This window comes from Mytilus edulis, chromosome 6 (genome assembly GCF_963676685.1).
Source record: "Mytilus edulis chromosome 6, xbMytEdul2.2, whole genome shotgun sequence".
NCBI classification, from domain to species: domain Eukaryota; kingdom Metazoa; phylum Mollusca; class Bivalvia; order Mytilida; family Mytilidae; genus Mytilus; species Mytilus edulis.
In genome coordinates, this window is record NC_092349.1 from 29,982,395 (window position 1) to 29,999,648 (window position 17,254).

At 30.6% G+C, this 17,254-nt stretch overlaps 1 protein-coding gene across 1 annotated transcript in view; it reads right to left on the minus strand.

Annotated features, from left to right (window-relative positions):
• The window catches only part of LOC139526339 (uncharacterized), a 58,015-nt gene extending 41,085 nt beyond the window's left edge, over positions 1–16,930 (minus strand). Inside the window, exons 1-5 of the mRNA XM_071321473.1 lie at positions 16,901–16,930; positions 15,702–15,806; positions 12,883–12,975; positions 11,964–11,976; positions 9,951–10,496 (exon numbers count right to left, since the gene is read on the minus strand). Of these exons, the coding sequence (XP_071177574.1) occupies positions 9,951–10,496; positions 11,964–11,976; positions 12,883–12,975; positions 15,702–15,806; positions 16,901–16,930 (787 nt within the window). The remainder of the gene's footprint in view (positions 1–9,950; positions 10,497–11,963; positions 11,977–12,882; positions 12,976–15,701; positions 15,807–16,900) is intronic.
• Positions 16,931–17,254: the final 324 nt, after the last annotated feature.

The following is a 17,254-nucleotide window of genomic DNA, read 5'->3' on the forward strand; positions in this document are numbered from 1 at the left end:
ACTTTTCATTTTAGACAGAAACAATCTAAAATTTAACTAAAATGCTAAAATTGTGAAGATTTCAGTAATTTAGCATGACTTTATGATGCTAGTACCCGATATATGTGCATTGTATTGTTAAAAACAGCCCATATTTATGTAGCAGAATCATTCTACTTTCCAATAAATAACTTAACGATTACATTATCACAACTTTGTTAAACTGCTATATTTTGGGGCAAAAAAGGGGTCTTACTGAACCTACTCCTTTGTATTTTATCCTCACCAGGTAGGTGAAATTATGTATAAAATTAAATTTAACGAAATTGCGAAAATGCATTACGAGCATATTCTATAATTTTAAGTTTGAATCAAGAGTCTTAAACTTTTTCAAATATTGAATACGCAACAAAATCTCTGTAATCTTACCCATGTATTATTTATGTTTATGTCAAAGGCGTTTGATTGGGTATTAGTTAAAGATAGGCGTGGTTTTCGGTAACTTTCCTCCAATCAACTCGCCTATTCGACAAACATGTGTGCGCTGATGCGTGTAAACTGGCTATTGTAACGGCACGTGTCATACATCAGAATCTATCGTGCGTGAGCAATGTTTATTGTAAAATTTCTTGTCACAGGGGCGGATCCAGTCATTTTAAAAAGGGGGGTTCCTAACCCAGGACAAAGGGGGGGGGTTCCAATTACATGTCCCCATTCAAATGCATTGATCGTCCAAAAAAAGGGAGGGTTCCAACCCCCGGAACCCCCATCCCCCACCCCTCCGGAACCCCCCACGCCTGTGTCATGTGAGCAAAATTATCAGACATACAAGTTCTAAAGGTTACAACTTAGGTTTGCTTTTTGAAAGATTATTTTCGGCAGTGCCCCTGATATACGATGTAAAGTGTTATAAGAAAAACAAGACTTTAAATGAAGGATGCATATTAACAAAGAATATAATCTGGGACTATACCAGATATAATACATGTATTTTATGGCTCGGATATTAACTATTATAACATGTTCTGGAAAAAAAATAAGTGTCCGATAACTTGAATTACCTGATAAGGTTATCTCGATCACTTTCGACAAAATATTATTGCATGAATCGTAAATCGCTGATTTTTATTTCTAGAAATGATTTGTGACTGTTATAAGTAGAGAAAACTATATGCATTCTGGTTTACGTTTACAATGAACACACTATACAATTTTCTGAAATATCAATCATTTTTGGACAGACTTGCTTGTTCCTTGTATTTGTAAAAAATATAAGATGTTTCATAATATTTGAATACTTCAAAAATGCTTCAAAATACTATAGGCCTGTATTGTTTTTTTAGGGTCAAATTTAGCGGTTTTGAACTCAGTCTTGTTTTGTTCAATAAATAATAGTGACTGATCTTCTTATCTTGTTCAATAAATAATAGTAAAATTTACTTTCCATATACATGTTTGACTTCCTAAATAACAATAGGAAATAAAATTTGTCACAATTTCGCTTTTGTCGTCTGTGTTGTGACGGAACTTAGTGTCCTTCGTCCCAACGACTCTCTGACCTATCCATTTGACCAATACCAATAAACGATGGAACTTAATGCCCTTCGACATAACGAAATAACTAACAATAAAAAAATTGTGATGACTTTTTTAACTGTTCTTGAACGTTCTAGTTTTAATATAAATCTGTGATTTTTCTATATTCGTACTTTCGTCGAAGCAAAGAAAATTCGATCTAGACCTGGACATTTATGCATTAAACAATATTCAATCGTTGTACAAATTTATTGTAGAACATGTAGAAAAATCCGTCTTTTCGGATAAAAAAAATCTACTTTGTTAACTCGGATAGAAAACTAACAATGTAGTTTATCCTATTGAAACATGAACGCGGACTCCATTGAGAACACCTTGGATTGAAAGATTGCAAATCTACTGACCAATGAAATGCTTTTACAAGATTTAGAACGCGGACCTCAACGCGAACACCTAGATCGATAACACACTGTAATCTTTAGACCGTCGAACAGATAGCGATAATTCCAGACTTCTTCTTCTTCTTCTTTTTCTTTTAGTTCAAATAAGGTCACAATATAGAAGAATACATGCTGCCAAGGAATTGTAAATAAGGAATTGTATATTTACAATCCCTTGATGCTGCTGTACATGCCAAATTGAGAAAGATTTAATAAAATTGAATTATTCATAAAAATATGTATTACAATTTAAGTGTTTCTATATTGTGATTAAAAATATGCATTTTATGTACTTGTTTTGGTTTGGATTTGTTTATTCAAAGCTCGCGAGGAACGCTGATCTCTTAAGCCGGTAACAGTAGTGGTAGATATTCACAGATTTTTGTTTTTACATAAAAACACACTATATATATAACATATACATGTGACAATAATTTTTTAAACCAGTTTAGACTTAGTGTGTATATGTCTCCGCCGATAACAATTCTATGTTAGATAAACATAATTATTTGGAATTAAAAGTTGTATAGGTATCAATAAGTACATTTCATAATCATTTATTTATTTAGACTTGATGAAGATCTACATGATTTAACGAATAAATGTAAGAAGATGTGGTGTACTTGCCAATGAATTAAATCACCGTACAGCCTTCAACAACGAGCGAAAACCTAACCGCTTAAACATTTATAAAATTTCCCAAAATTACAAATATGAATTAAAACAATCCAAACAACAAAACTATCGGCCTGATTGTTGTACAACACTAATAGAAAAATATAAACAACAACGACAACCACTGGTCACAGAAAAGAGGGGTTTCAAACCATATATGTCCCAATTAAAAAATAATTTCGTCAAACAAACGGGAGGTCTTATCTACGGAACAAAACCCGCATCCGCCCCTGTACAGTCTCCTTGCTAGCATACCTGTACGATAGTCAAAGATAATGGCGTTAAACAAATATTTTCTTTATTTATGTTTTTATTCCATTCAGTTCTTCAATTTATCGATTGATTAATAAAAATATCGAATCAATTATTTTAGTTAATCTACTACTAGTAATTAAATGTCAGTACGATCTTTTTGATAAGATTGTAAGGCCTATATTGCTATACGGCTGCTAAATTTGGAGTTTTAGTTTTATTGATGCAATAGAAAGTGCATTTCAAGTTTTGTAAACTTTTCTTCAACTTGAAAAAAAAAAACCAAGCTCTATGGTTTATGGAGAGCTAGACGCTTATCCTATGTCAGTATATGTGGAACACCGTATGGTATCTTTTTGGTCTAACATTGTAAACAGTTCCGATAGTAAATTATATAGATATATTTATAAACTCAACGTAGATGGTGGATTTACTTTGGATTGGTTGATTTGTATAAAAAATATCTTGAATAAATATGTATTTTAAAATATTTGGTTAAATCAGAGCAAGGAGGTTATATTAGAGTAACTATAGTTTTAATCCAAAAGGGTTAAAGTTGAGCATTAAACAGAGATTTTTTTTACCAATTTCAGCAGACTTGGAAATCAGAAATGGAATATTCTCCAAAAGTATTATGTTAAAAACTGTTTAAAGAAATCTTTGAATTTGCAGAATATTTAGACTTATTACGTTATAAAGATAAGATAACGTTGTATATGTTTAGAACTGGAAATCATCGGTTACCTATAGCAACCGGTAGATGGCGTAGAATTATGAGACAGGAAAGGTACTGTGTACTTTGTAACTCTCAAGAGAAAGGTTGATGTATTTCACTATATTCTAAACTGCACAACTCTAACAGAAAGTTGAAGACCTTTTATTAAACCTAACTATGTATGCCGAGTAATGTTTCGAAATTGGGCACTTTATTTATTTCAGAAAATATTGTGTTTTGAAAAATTTGTGTAAATTAATTTGAATTATATATACATAAAAGTATGTTCTCCAGGCTGATCACCAATCTCTCATTCTTGTTGCTCGCTTTGTGCAAACTTGTCATACTCAAAATCTGTATGTTAATATTATATGTAAAAATATCTTTCTTTTTACCGTTCACTTGGTTTTATAAGAAATAAAGAATCTAAATTAAATAATACAATTAATTTTATTTAGTTTTTCGGATTTAATTACCTTAAATTAAAGGATGCGAAAAGATATATTAATGTAACTTTTTCAAAGTTCAAGTTGATCAATTATTGATTTAAGTGAATAAATGAAATTTATTTTCTCGAGGAATAAATCAAATCAGGAACATATATATTGTTAGGTATACTGTTCCCAGATTGAATAGTATACAAATCCTAGTTCTTATATTATAGGAATAATTATTCATCGGCGAAAAGGATAGTATATTTATTGTGTTGGAAGTTTATTGTGTTGGAAGAATCGTAAAAGTGTTTTATTTTCTAAATTCTATTTATTTACTCGGACATCGTAGAGTTTAAAATTCTTTTTTTTTTACCATATTGGACTTCATACTGTGTATTGAATTGAAACACGAACGCGGACCTCGATGAGAACACCTGGATTGAAAGTTTGCAAATATTCCGACCAATGAAATTCATTTTACTATGAAACGCGAACTTCTACGAAAGCACCTAGATGAAATATTGTGTATTGAATTGAAACATGAACGCGGACCTCGATGAGAACACCTGGATTGAAAGTTTGCAAACATTTCAACCAATGAAATTCATTTTGATATGTAACACGAACTTCAACGAAAGCACCTAGATGAAATATTTTATGTATACGACAATCAGTTTTTATAAAGACATTACCGCTCAAATATAGTTAATAAAAATTATATCAGAGCAACAATGCATAATTGTTTCTTTTCTATTCTTGTTTATTTTAATAATGTTTATGTTGATTTTAATTTGGTAGGTAGACTTATATTAAATGCCCTAAACGTAAACATACGTTTTTTTTTAAATGCAGTAGACGTAAGATAATGTCGACTTAGAGCAAGTCAAGGTCGTAAAACTTAAATCAACCAACCCATCGTTATCGCAGACTAAAATTCATCTCATATAAACAGAATATATGTTCATTTATAGCAAGACTTTTTGTACGTCACGGTGCATGACAGCACAATAATCCCTTTACAGAATCGGAACCACAATTCACAATTTTCGTATTGTGCTGCTTTTCCACAATTAACGCCCGTTTCGCGTCAGTGACCGATATTACAATTTGAAACACAGTTTTAAAAGTTTATTGAGCTGTTCCTTCATTTACAAAGTTGTGCAAGACTTAACTGTTTATTAAATTCAACAAATGTCAACATTATCTTCATTAATTCTATTATTTAACACAACATTACTTTTATTACAAGCTATTTCATATATCAATCTACAGCTAGGGAATATTTGTTGTTGACCGAAAATATAAGATACATCGATTTAAACTATGTGAAAAATTAATAATTTTTGTAAGTAACTTTAATTTCCGTGTCTATATTTAATTTACGAGTACACAGAAAAAGAGAAACGGAAATATACAGGAATACCTAAAGTTTCGTAAGTCATTGCAATGGACCATAAATTACTTACATGTCACAAGTTTTCATAGCACTCAGCAAGTTTTGAAACGAATATGTGAGATAAAGATCTACTGCATTTGGGCAAATTAAAAATTTGTTAAACATCTAACTATTTTATTTTTAACAGATTCACAAGTTTTAAATTTTATAAACCGTCCATCAATATTTTATTTTTTTATTTAAATTCCTTATATGTTACGTGTATTGATCATTCATTTGTTTAAATTGTGAAGTATATGACTTTAATAAGAATACACGCATTTATATATATAAGTCGATAAAGTTTGAAAGAAATAAACGAAAGATACATCGATGTTGTTTTGCTTGAGTGATTTACCTGTTAAAACCTCGGGTCTCAACACGGTTTAATACCAGTTTGAAATAGTTTAACGGGGGCGTGGCCTATTTGTTTGACGTAACTTACCGCCAACTTGAATTAAATTGAACGACTGCAAGAGAATCTATTTGACTGGCATTAAAATAATTTGATATGCATTGAAATAAATTAAAAATGATTTTTAATTTTTGTCAATCTTTATCAAATGACGATTAATCTCATTTGAACAGAGTTAATGTGTTTTTGTCCGATCAAGTTAAATTCGGGTTACTAGTGATATTTACTGGTAACATTCCCAAGTTATTCATGTTATTTCTCTATGAGATGGAACACAGAGAGCATAACTGGGAACCAGTATGTTATCAAAATTAGTTTTCTATGAATATTCTAAATCTCCCAAAAAGAGGCGTGGTTTGAGAAACAGCTGTATTTACAAAGTGCAACCTTTCAACTGTACTGTATTCTCTACAAGGTAACATACATAACCAGTTCTGTATAATCTACAAAGCAACAAGTTTAAACAGTTCTGTATTATCTACAAGGCAACATGTCTAAACTGTACTGTAATCTCTACAATGCAACATGTATAAACAATACTGTATTCTCTACAAGGCAAACACATATAAAAAGTACTGTTTTTTTCTACAAAGCAACATATATAAACAGTACTGTATTCTTTTCAAGACAACATGTTTAAAAAGAACTGTATTCTCTACAAGGCACCATGTATAAACAGTACTATATTCTATACAAGGCAACATGTATAAACAGACATGTATTTTCTACAAAGAAACATATATAAACAGTTCTGTGTTCTCTACAAGGCAATATGTCTAAACGGTACTGAATTTACAACAGACAATGTCTTAGAAATAGCATACACCTTCAATAATTCATAACGATTTCAGGTTCATATACATGAATAACGTGGTGACAATTAACTAGAAAACTTACTCAACATTTACCTCATCGATACTTGCTAAGAGGACAAATAAAGGACTGTTATATATTCCTTTGATATTTACAAAAGAGTAGATGAAACTTGTTTTTTCCTTAACTGTAATGTATTTCCAATTTACATAAGTGTCCTTTTAAGTTTTTTTTCTTTCTACCAAACGCGCAACAAAAAAAACCCCTGTTTCTACAGAATACTATCAATTCGTATTTACAATCAAAGTCATGATCAACCATTCCTTTTCTACTAATTTGACGAAAGTAATACAACTGTCATTCAAGTGAGAAAATGCCTGTACCAAGTCAGGAATGTGACAGTTGTTTTCCACTTGATCTGATGATTGCTAGCGTTTGATATATTTTCTTTTTTTTTTAACATTCATAAATTCTTTATTGCACTAATTGCTGTTTTAACAAATTCCTTAATGTACAGCATTCCATCAAGTATCCCTGTTACATACAATTATAACTGATATTCAGGGAGAATATTCAGTAAAACTTATCTTATTTTATACATAGCCATTTAATACATTTCTATTTTCTATAATTACTTTATAAATAAACATAATATCTTATAAAATATTATCGAAGTACTTAAAGATGTTACAGACGCTGTGTCGTGAAATTTACGGAGAAAAAACCGTTATCGTTTCTTTTAATAGAATTTTGAAAAATATGAAAATATGAATGAGATACAGTGTGGTTACTGTTTCTGTTAATTTTTGTTAATACCTTTGGATTTATACAATTCTTTGGAAGTGTTTGTTAATACTAAAGAATGGTAAGTTAAATATGATTTTTTTTTGTTTCTTATAAGCTTTTGTCATGAATTTTGATTTTACAAATTTGACCCCAATTTTGTTACCTGTGAACAGTCTGTGACCTGTCTGTGACCTTTATATTGTAAACATTAGAATTATCCTTATTATTTTTATATATAATATGTTCCTATAGTTTCACATAAAAAAAAGAGAAAAACATCATTAAACATATGAAAATGTACATCTTTGTTGTACAGATATGATAGGATACATGTTGAACATTGTCTACAAACTATTTATTTTTACTTTTATCCCCCCCTTTTCTTTCCAAAATTAATTTTATACTTCACTTTCATGCATATATAACTGACATACCTTTATACATGTATTCACACTTACATATATTTTCATTCACACGTGTGCACTAGTTACATACATACATTATACATGTTCACACATATAAAAACTTTTACAGAAAGATGCATTCACATACATTGTACATGTACAAATGTATCTGTATGTGTTTTCATACCTTTTTTGTACATAGACACATATACTAATATTATAGTAACATATATTTTTACTGTCTACTTGAAGTATTGATAACAAGTACACAATATTAACATTCTAGAACATACATTCTGTTTTTTCCAAAAGATAATTTTGTTTATTTCAAGATCTGCAACACTTTTTTAACATTATGTTTATTTCTATACTGGCCGTACAATATAATTCAACTGTAAAATTGAGAAGGGAAATGGGGAATGTGCCAAAGAGACAACAACCCGACCATATACAAAAACAACAGCAGAAGGTCACCAACAGGTCTGCAATGTAACGAGAAATTCCCGTACCCGGAGGCGTCCTTCAACTGGCCCCTACACAAATATATACTAGTTCAGTGATAATGAACGCCATACTAATTTCCAAATTGTACACAAGAAACTAATATTAAAATAATACAAGACTAACAAAGGCCAGAGGCTCCTGACTTGGGACAGATTTCATATTTAAAATTTTTCACTATGTCTATTTTTTTTTTGCCTTATTATTAGATTTATAATGTGATTTATAGACTGAAAAAAACATTAAGCTCAGCAAGTGATTAAGTCCAAAAGAAGCATCATCATGAATCTTGTATCCTATTACTAGAGAGTGTAGGCTTATAACATGTTTGTCAATACCTAATTTATTAAATATATCTCTCGTTGATCTCCAGACGTTTGTGTTATATGCGTGATGAAAAAAATGTTCGTAGTTATCTTGTTCATTGCAATATGAACAAAGGCTGTTTTCAGAAATTTTCCATTGAAATAACAGCTCTTTATTTGCCAAGATGAAGTGCATTAATTTCCACCTGAACATCTTAATCTCATTATCTTTTAAGTATTCAAAAGTGAATTTTATAGTGTCTTTGAGTTCACTATTTATATTTCCTGTATGTAATATCTTTTTCCATTTTAAAAAACCAATAGGTGTATCTGTTTTATTCGACTTTCCACTATCTTATAAATATCTTTATTATTAATGCCCAGTATATCCTCATGGTCTCTTAGTCTAAATTTTTCTCTGTTAATATTTACTATAGTTTTGAATGATCTCTCAGTTTTAAGCTTCTCCTCCCAGTGATTTGGTATGGCTTTTTTAATTATTGAAAATTCAGCAATCCAATTACTTTTGTCTTTTAGTTTTAAATTGATTACTTTTTCTGATATTTGTCCTCTATTGTCAATTATGTCATTTATAAATAGAATATCACTTTCAATCCATTTATCAAAAAAACAGACATTGTCCTTTAAATTTTATCAAACTAGTGCCCCATATTATTTGCTTTCTGATCTCTAAAAAGTTACATCTTTTATTATTTTTAGCTTCATTTAGATTTACATGAATCCATGATTTTATCAGTTCTTGATAAAATAGTGGTGTATTGTTCCATATTCTTTTTTTTCATTAATTTTATGTTTCTTATATTTATCTTGAAAATTAGCAAATGTTTGCCAAACTTAATCAGGTATAGTTTAGACAACACCGACCAGTTAGCATTTTCTGATTGTATTATTTTTTAATCCATTTTATATGTATTGACATTATATATATATATATACATCATTTTTAAGCCCTCTTCGGCATATTTTTTTGTTAATATTTACCTCTTTATTTTATCTTTTCTTCCATTCCAAACAAACTTATAAATAATAGTGTTAATGATTTGCAACTTATCTTCGGAATAATACCATTAGTAGCAAAATAAGTTAAATTTGGTATCAGAAGAGCATTTACAATAAAAAAAAATCCAAGCAATGTTAAATTTCTTTTCGACCATCGGTCTACAAGTTTTGTAATTCTATCCAAGATTTTTTCTATGTTCAATGCTTGACATTCCTTATTATCATACCCAAAATAAATACCTAGACTTTTGACTGGTTTATTTGTCCAGTTTATATTTTCATATTTATCTTTACTGCTTTTTAATCTCCCTACCCATATTCTTTCTGTTTTATTCCTATTAAGTTTTAGCCCTGATAGACTTCCAAATGTCTCTATTATACTGAGAGCCAGACTTATATCTTTACGAGACTGAAAAAATAATGTTGTGTCGTCTGCTAATTGACAGATTTCTAAATTACAAGATTGTCCGTCTAATTTTATTGTTATTCCCTTAGGTTTTTTGTTTTTTCTTAATCTTATGGCGATTAATTCAACAGTTATAACAAACAGTAAAGCAGAAATCGTACACCCTTGTCGAATGCCACGGTATATTTTAAATGGACCTGAGACCCACCCATTATTCAAAATACACCCTTTAATATCATTATACATAGGTTCAACCCATCTGATAAATCGACTTTTAAATCCAAACTTTTTGAGAGTTTCTGTCATAAAGATCCATTCTAAAGAATCAAACGCCTTACTAAAATCTAGAAATAGTACTGTTCCTTCTATATTAAATTTCTCTGAATAATCAATTATGTCTTGAATTTGCCTTATATTAAAACCAATATATCTATTGCGTTTGATATTTTCAGTTTGTATGTACGTCCTCCTTTTTTAATTTGCCTTGTAGATTTGTTTACGCTTTTGTACACAGTGACTGAAACTACATACTCTAGGGGCGTTGTGAATCAATTGTAGATACTACAGAATCAATTTATCTGCAATGTACAAATGTACAGTATATGCATTATAAGGCTCTTTTCTTTTGCTTTAGTATACACATTGATATACACATTTGATATTTGACTTTTCTATCCATTTTCACTATTTCCAAATGAACTTATCATAGATTCCAGGATTAAAATGATGCACGGCAAACGCGCGCGTTCCGTCAACAACAAACCCAACAGTGGCACTCGAGTCAAAAATGAGCTTGAAGAACATTGAGGATCTAAATTTCGAAAAGTTTAACAAAAGAAAAGGACTGGCCAGAGTAGCTATATAATTGTTTATGATTGTGGTGGCATTACTTTGTAAGTTTTTTTGTTATCTTAAATGGAATCAATGACAAGTATTTGAGTAACCGGTGTTGAATAAATATCATACAAAATGTGGTACGATTGCCAGAGACAAATCCGAAATGACATGTGTAAAAAAAACTTAAACGAGAAAACAAATGGACTGATTTAGCTACAAATCAATCAATGAAAAACAAATGTGATGTACAGCAACACACGACAACTGAAGAAAAGGTTCCTGATGTAAGACAGGCACATACAACATGTGGTGGGGTTCAACATGGTTTTGGGCGCCCAACCTTCTCCTAACCTGGACAGTGGTGTTATAACACAACCTTTGAGCAAACTATAAACATAAGTTGCAAAGGGCTTTACTCATCAGATCTTTATAAAACAGAAAAACCAGGAACAAAAAAAAAAAAAAAAAAAAAGACCAAACGTGGCAGGGTATTTTGATATTTGATCAAATATATTTATATTAAAAGTCTTAACAATTTGTGTTCGACTATTTTAAAATGGTTTTTTTTTCTACCGTAAAGTGTTTTTATTCATCTTTATACTTTATATGGAATTTATCTAAACAATGTTAGATCTATAAATTCGCGTAAGCACTTTCTTTGTTCTTTACAAGGAAATGCTTGTACAAACTCAGAAATATGACAAATGTTTTCCGTTAGTTTGATATGTTACAGATTTTGATGATGAACTGTTCGTTTCCGCTTTTCTTTAGAGTTGTGTAATTTTTTTGATTTTTTTATTATATGAATGTGGTGTACTATGGTAATAGATGAGTATGTACTCTAAACACTTACACCTCAAGCTATCAAATGTAAAAAGAGTATTAAGATAAATTAAAATTTATAACAGGATAAAGTGTTATATAAATCTTATCATAGCAAGTATTGATATAGTTTTTGTTTGATTCTTGTATGTTTTTTTTATTATTTATTTGCATGCAAGCCTACTTACCTAAGGCATGAAACTAAAAAAAAAGAAAAAGAATAATATCATCCATTTGGTAGAAGCGTATAGTCATGCGATTCTAGTTATGACACTGTATATGTAAGGACATACCAAACAACGCTCACGGTAAATATTACGGACGTACTTCTGCTCATCGGCCTGAGTTTAGTGTAACTGATCTCAAATACTTGTATTCATATAAGAAATAATGATTAAACTTGTAACAAATAATTGGCTGTGTCTAACGGATAAATGATACTTAAAGACACTAACTATTTCCAATTATTCGTCTAATCTGGTACGAGTTCAGACAAACCGACATATTAACGATTTAGGTCATTTCCTACGATTTGTTATCGTGATCAGCAAAAATTATTTAAAACCGCCAGAGACATAAACAACTCATCCAAAACATCAGTATAATTAGTACTATACTAGCAATTGTCAGGTTTGTAACTCAGGAAAGGATGGTCAAAAAGCAGTAGTTCCGAACTATAGGTATCGATTTATTTGCAATTTATGTGTGTTTGAAGATTTTTATTTATATTGACGTCCTAATAACAGATTGAAAGCTTTAATGGATTGTATGCCTACATTACAATGACCACCACAACAAATCGAGAAAAAAAAATGACTGATTTAAAAAAAAACAAATCTGGTTTGCTCTCCTTTTCTAATTTTGTGCCATGGAAAATTTGAATATATTGCTCAACAATGATAGATGATATTCTGCATTTACGGTCTGTTGATGACAAGCAACAATCAAGGAAACCACATGACGATAAAGATATCAGATGCTGCCCCTCAGAATAATTTAAGATTATAACATGAATAATCAATTATGCAGTCTTTCAAAAAATGGTCGTAGTACTATACCAACTATGTATGAATATGATCAAATGTTAAATTTTTAAAATAGGTTTACCTTTAATAGTTCTTTTATAGCTTTTTTTAATCTGTTATCGTCTTCCATATTCCAACCATCTGCCTCAATAACATCGATTGGTTTCAAATTATTCTGAAAGGAAATCACAACACTATTATATGGTATATATGAGTGCCCATATTTCCCAACTCTGACTATAAATAACAAGATCAGTTTCAATTAGTTTGTTGCAATGTTAATTACACTGTAGGTATCATTTAGTCGTTGCATAAGAGACCAACAACGGAATCAGATCTGCATGCGATGTCTGTAAGCGATGATACAAAGACAGTGTAAAAGTACCAACAGATACTTACCAAAACGTCTGCATTTGGTAAGATACACACAAAACAAATTCACTAACAATGTGTTAGATGCAGCTTTAAAGAATCGAAAAACTACATGTTACTAATTGTAATGTCATATTACAGTTTTTACCCAAATCTCACGGTCAAATGAACATAGAAAATGATAGTGCGAGTTGGGCATCCGTCATCTGGGGAGACATTCTTGTTTTCTATTTGTAATGACATTTCTGTTGCGGAAAAGTGATATTTTTTTAATAATTTTAATTGAATCGAATTAAATATTCATTTTTTTCTTTTGAATAGCAAAACATTCTTTAACAGATGATCAGGATATAGTTATATACCCTCCCCCACCCGACCCCATTGTGAAGTACGTGAATGTTATTCAATAGAATATAAGAATATTTTATTAGTTGATCATTTGATAGAGTAAAAGGTATGCATACTTGTAAAAAAAGAACTAACACGAAGGGGGCACGAAATCGTGATACATGTACATGTTACACGAAAACGAATATCAATTCATGTAGGCCACAGTATGATTTCCTATTCAGTGTTTATCGTCCTGAACATGCATGAAATTTTTGCCACTGGACGTAAAGCAACAATCAATCAATCAACCTATTCAGTGTGAATCATTAAGATTTTCGAAATCTTACACATGATAATGTAAAATCTGGTTTTATTTTAAAGTGTTATGGAAGTTTTACATTAATTCATTTCACATTTATAATAATATCTCTGTATCACTCTCGATGAATTAACAAAACTTCATATTATCTGTTTCTACAATTAAATGCGGGCAATGACGATTTTGTTTACACCTATCACAGATTGAATTTTATAAAGTAAATTCCCAAATTGGCAACAAAAACCCATCAGACGAATATACTTTGAAGTTAATTGAAGTTTGCATTTTTATTAAGACATTATTTTGTGCGTTAGGGCATATTTCAGTGAAAACATCGAAACAATAACCTATCATCCTGAAAGAAAATTACTCCATATAAATGTGTGGAAAATCACCATAAAAATGAAAGAATCAGAAAAAAAACCGTTGACAAATCATTGGCATCTCGTATCTGTTGCCTATCAGTAATGTATACGTGTCCAAAAGTATATGGCCAATTGACAATAAATCTGAATATGCAAACTCGTATGAAACTGTTGACTTCTCTATGTACCAACATGCAATCATATAAGTATGGGCTTTGCTAATTGTTGAAAGCCATACGGTGACTTGTAGTTGTCAAGTTCTGTGACATTTGGTCTCTTGTTGATAGTTGTCATATTGGCAATCACACCACATCAGATTGACTAACCTTGACAGGCATTATATCCTCAAACTTCTTTACCGTATCAAATTATTTGTTTCGAACGTCACTGATGAACCCTTTGTAGATGAAACGAGAGTCTAGAGTATATAATTGTAACCTAGTTTCTATGATGAGTTTATGTAATATCACATTGGGATTCCACAGTTAGATGTATGCATTTAACAGTTTTCGCCTCATCTATTATTCATGGATTTACTACTGGTGTTTATCACCCCTTCAACACTATTGGCTTTATCGTGATGGTTAGCTTTTTATTGGTAGAGGAAGCCGAAGTGCCAGGGGATAAACTCAAACTTTTTGAATGAAAAATGTCTATCCAAGCTGGTCAATTATGTCACGGTAGAAATAATAACCTCTGATTTGACAGGTATATTTGTAAGTGATACAGCTATTAAACTATTGGTGTCACAAATCCATCCGCCTTTCACTTTTGATTAAAGTGTTACACTTACATTTCACGTATGTAAACGTATGCATTAACTACTAATTAGAAATAATATAGGTCAACTGGTGAGACACATATGATATATTGATACGTTCAAATGATACAGGACACACACATCTTCAGTAATAAGTATACAACAACGACTAGACGACATTTTTAAATGTACAAATACCTTTTAAAATATAATTAGAATTTTTAATTGAAAATCTTATACTTAGTATCCGGTCTTAACTGTACTTGTTTTTTTCAAGAAAAGGATTAGCATATTTCAGAACATTAGAATGAACAAACTTAATTGGTGATTGATTTTCTGATTGTGTTTTCTGCATTAAAGTGTTCAATTGAAACAAGTATATAATATCATGACTATAGAAAAATTTCTGTTTCGATGATGATAATTTCAAGTTGGGATCGTTCTTCCGTTAAGAGTTATCATGAAGTCCCCTTTTCAGATATAAAACAGGAAATCAAACAAAAGTGTACCTGATTACTAATTATATTTTTTTCCTTTAAAAACACCTTTTTCAAGCTGAATGTAACTGAGCAGACGTTATGTGTATCTCATTGTGCAATTTTCTCTTGAAGCATTAGGAATAAAGGGAACGTAAAAGTATTTGATGAAACGGTAGACATTGTATCAAACGAATAAAGGGAACGTAAAAGTTTTTGATGAAACGCTAGACATTGTATTAACCGAATGACTGAAACAATGTCACAAAGAATGTATACCTTATTAACTTTATCTGGATCTATATCTCCTCTTTCTAATAACAATTTTACAATGCTGAGGTTTTTACCTCTTACAGCTATATGAAAAGGAGTGTCGCCGTCGGTCTGAAATAAAAAATAATATGTTTAATTTACTTTTATATAGGTACACAAGAATTTAAAAGTGTCCTACACTGAATGCAGAAAAAGAGTATTACATCAATTCAGACTTGTAATGAAAAACAAAATAGTATTTGTGTATTAATGAATATCGTATTTCTCAATGAATAATATTTCATACATTCCTATGAAGTCATGAAACAAATAATAATTGACATACAGTGTACAACATATGGAATGTCATCAAACACAACGCTAAACATTTGTAATGAATAATGACCTATATAAATGTATACTTAGAAACTTCTCGAAATAATATATACAAGTTCGTGAGATTTTCTCTTTTCCAGCATAACATCGTTTCGATTGAAAATGTACGCCTTTTGTTCCTGATATTCCACCTATCTCAATGACAGAAAGAAACTGTAAACATGATCAACATGACAAGATCTGCAAATTAGTCGATATGATCAAAAACGGAAGTCGACAATCTTTGACGATTTGTCACGATATTTCAACTCTAATAATTCAATTTGTTCGTATGAAAATTGAAGACCTTTCTGTAATGATTCTGACTTTGGTAGATGTACTATATTGTGTCTGGTCAAGCCTTTTAAATGACAACATCATCTAACACAACAGTACAATTATGTACAAATTGCCATGATCTATGTCTATTATCTTGTTCACAGAAACATTTTGTGTTATATACTTGCAACGAAGACCTATCATGCCAATATGTACAAATGATAAACAAGATTCACGCACTTAAGTTCAGAAAAGAGTTCTTTTGATAAGATAAAATAGAAATACTATATAGATATAAGAAGATGTGGTATGAGTGCCACTTAAAAAATGCTACATCAAAGTCAGTCACAATTTACAGAATTATACCATTAAGGTAGCACAATACAAAGATTTTCATCCCCAATCAGACATCTTTAAAATGATGTAATTCCACTCATCTTTTTTTTTAATTTCATAAATGAGGTACCAAAAGAAAGAAGAAGGATTACTCTTTCAAATTGTGATATTTTCATTATGTCATTATTACATAATTAATTGTTATGTAATTAGTTGCCATATTGTAATGTTCATACTTGAATGAAGTTAGCTTCTTTGTTATTCATAGCATCCCAAAATACTTTATAGATTTATTCAACACAGTTTGACCTCCAAGTCTGAGTTTAAGCCCAGTCACACTAGACGACAATCGCACCACGGGCAAACACATGATTACTATTACGAAATGAAATATAAAACCTCTTTGTAACCTTGGATCCGGTCGGAGTTCGACCCCACTACTTCTGCACTCGAGTCGAGCACTTCGACCACGAGACCACCAACAAGTACTATAATGACATACAAGGTAGGAATACAATACTGCATTATATGATAATAACGACATTAGATCGTTTGCACACTCCAATTAAGACAAAGAGTTATTAAACTTC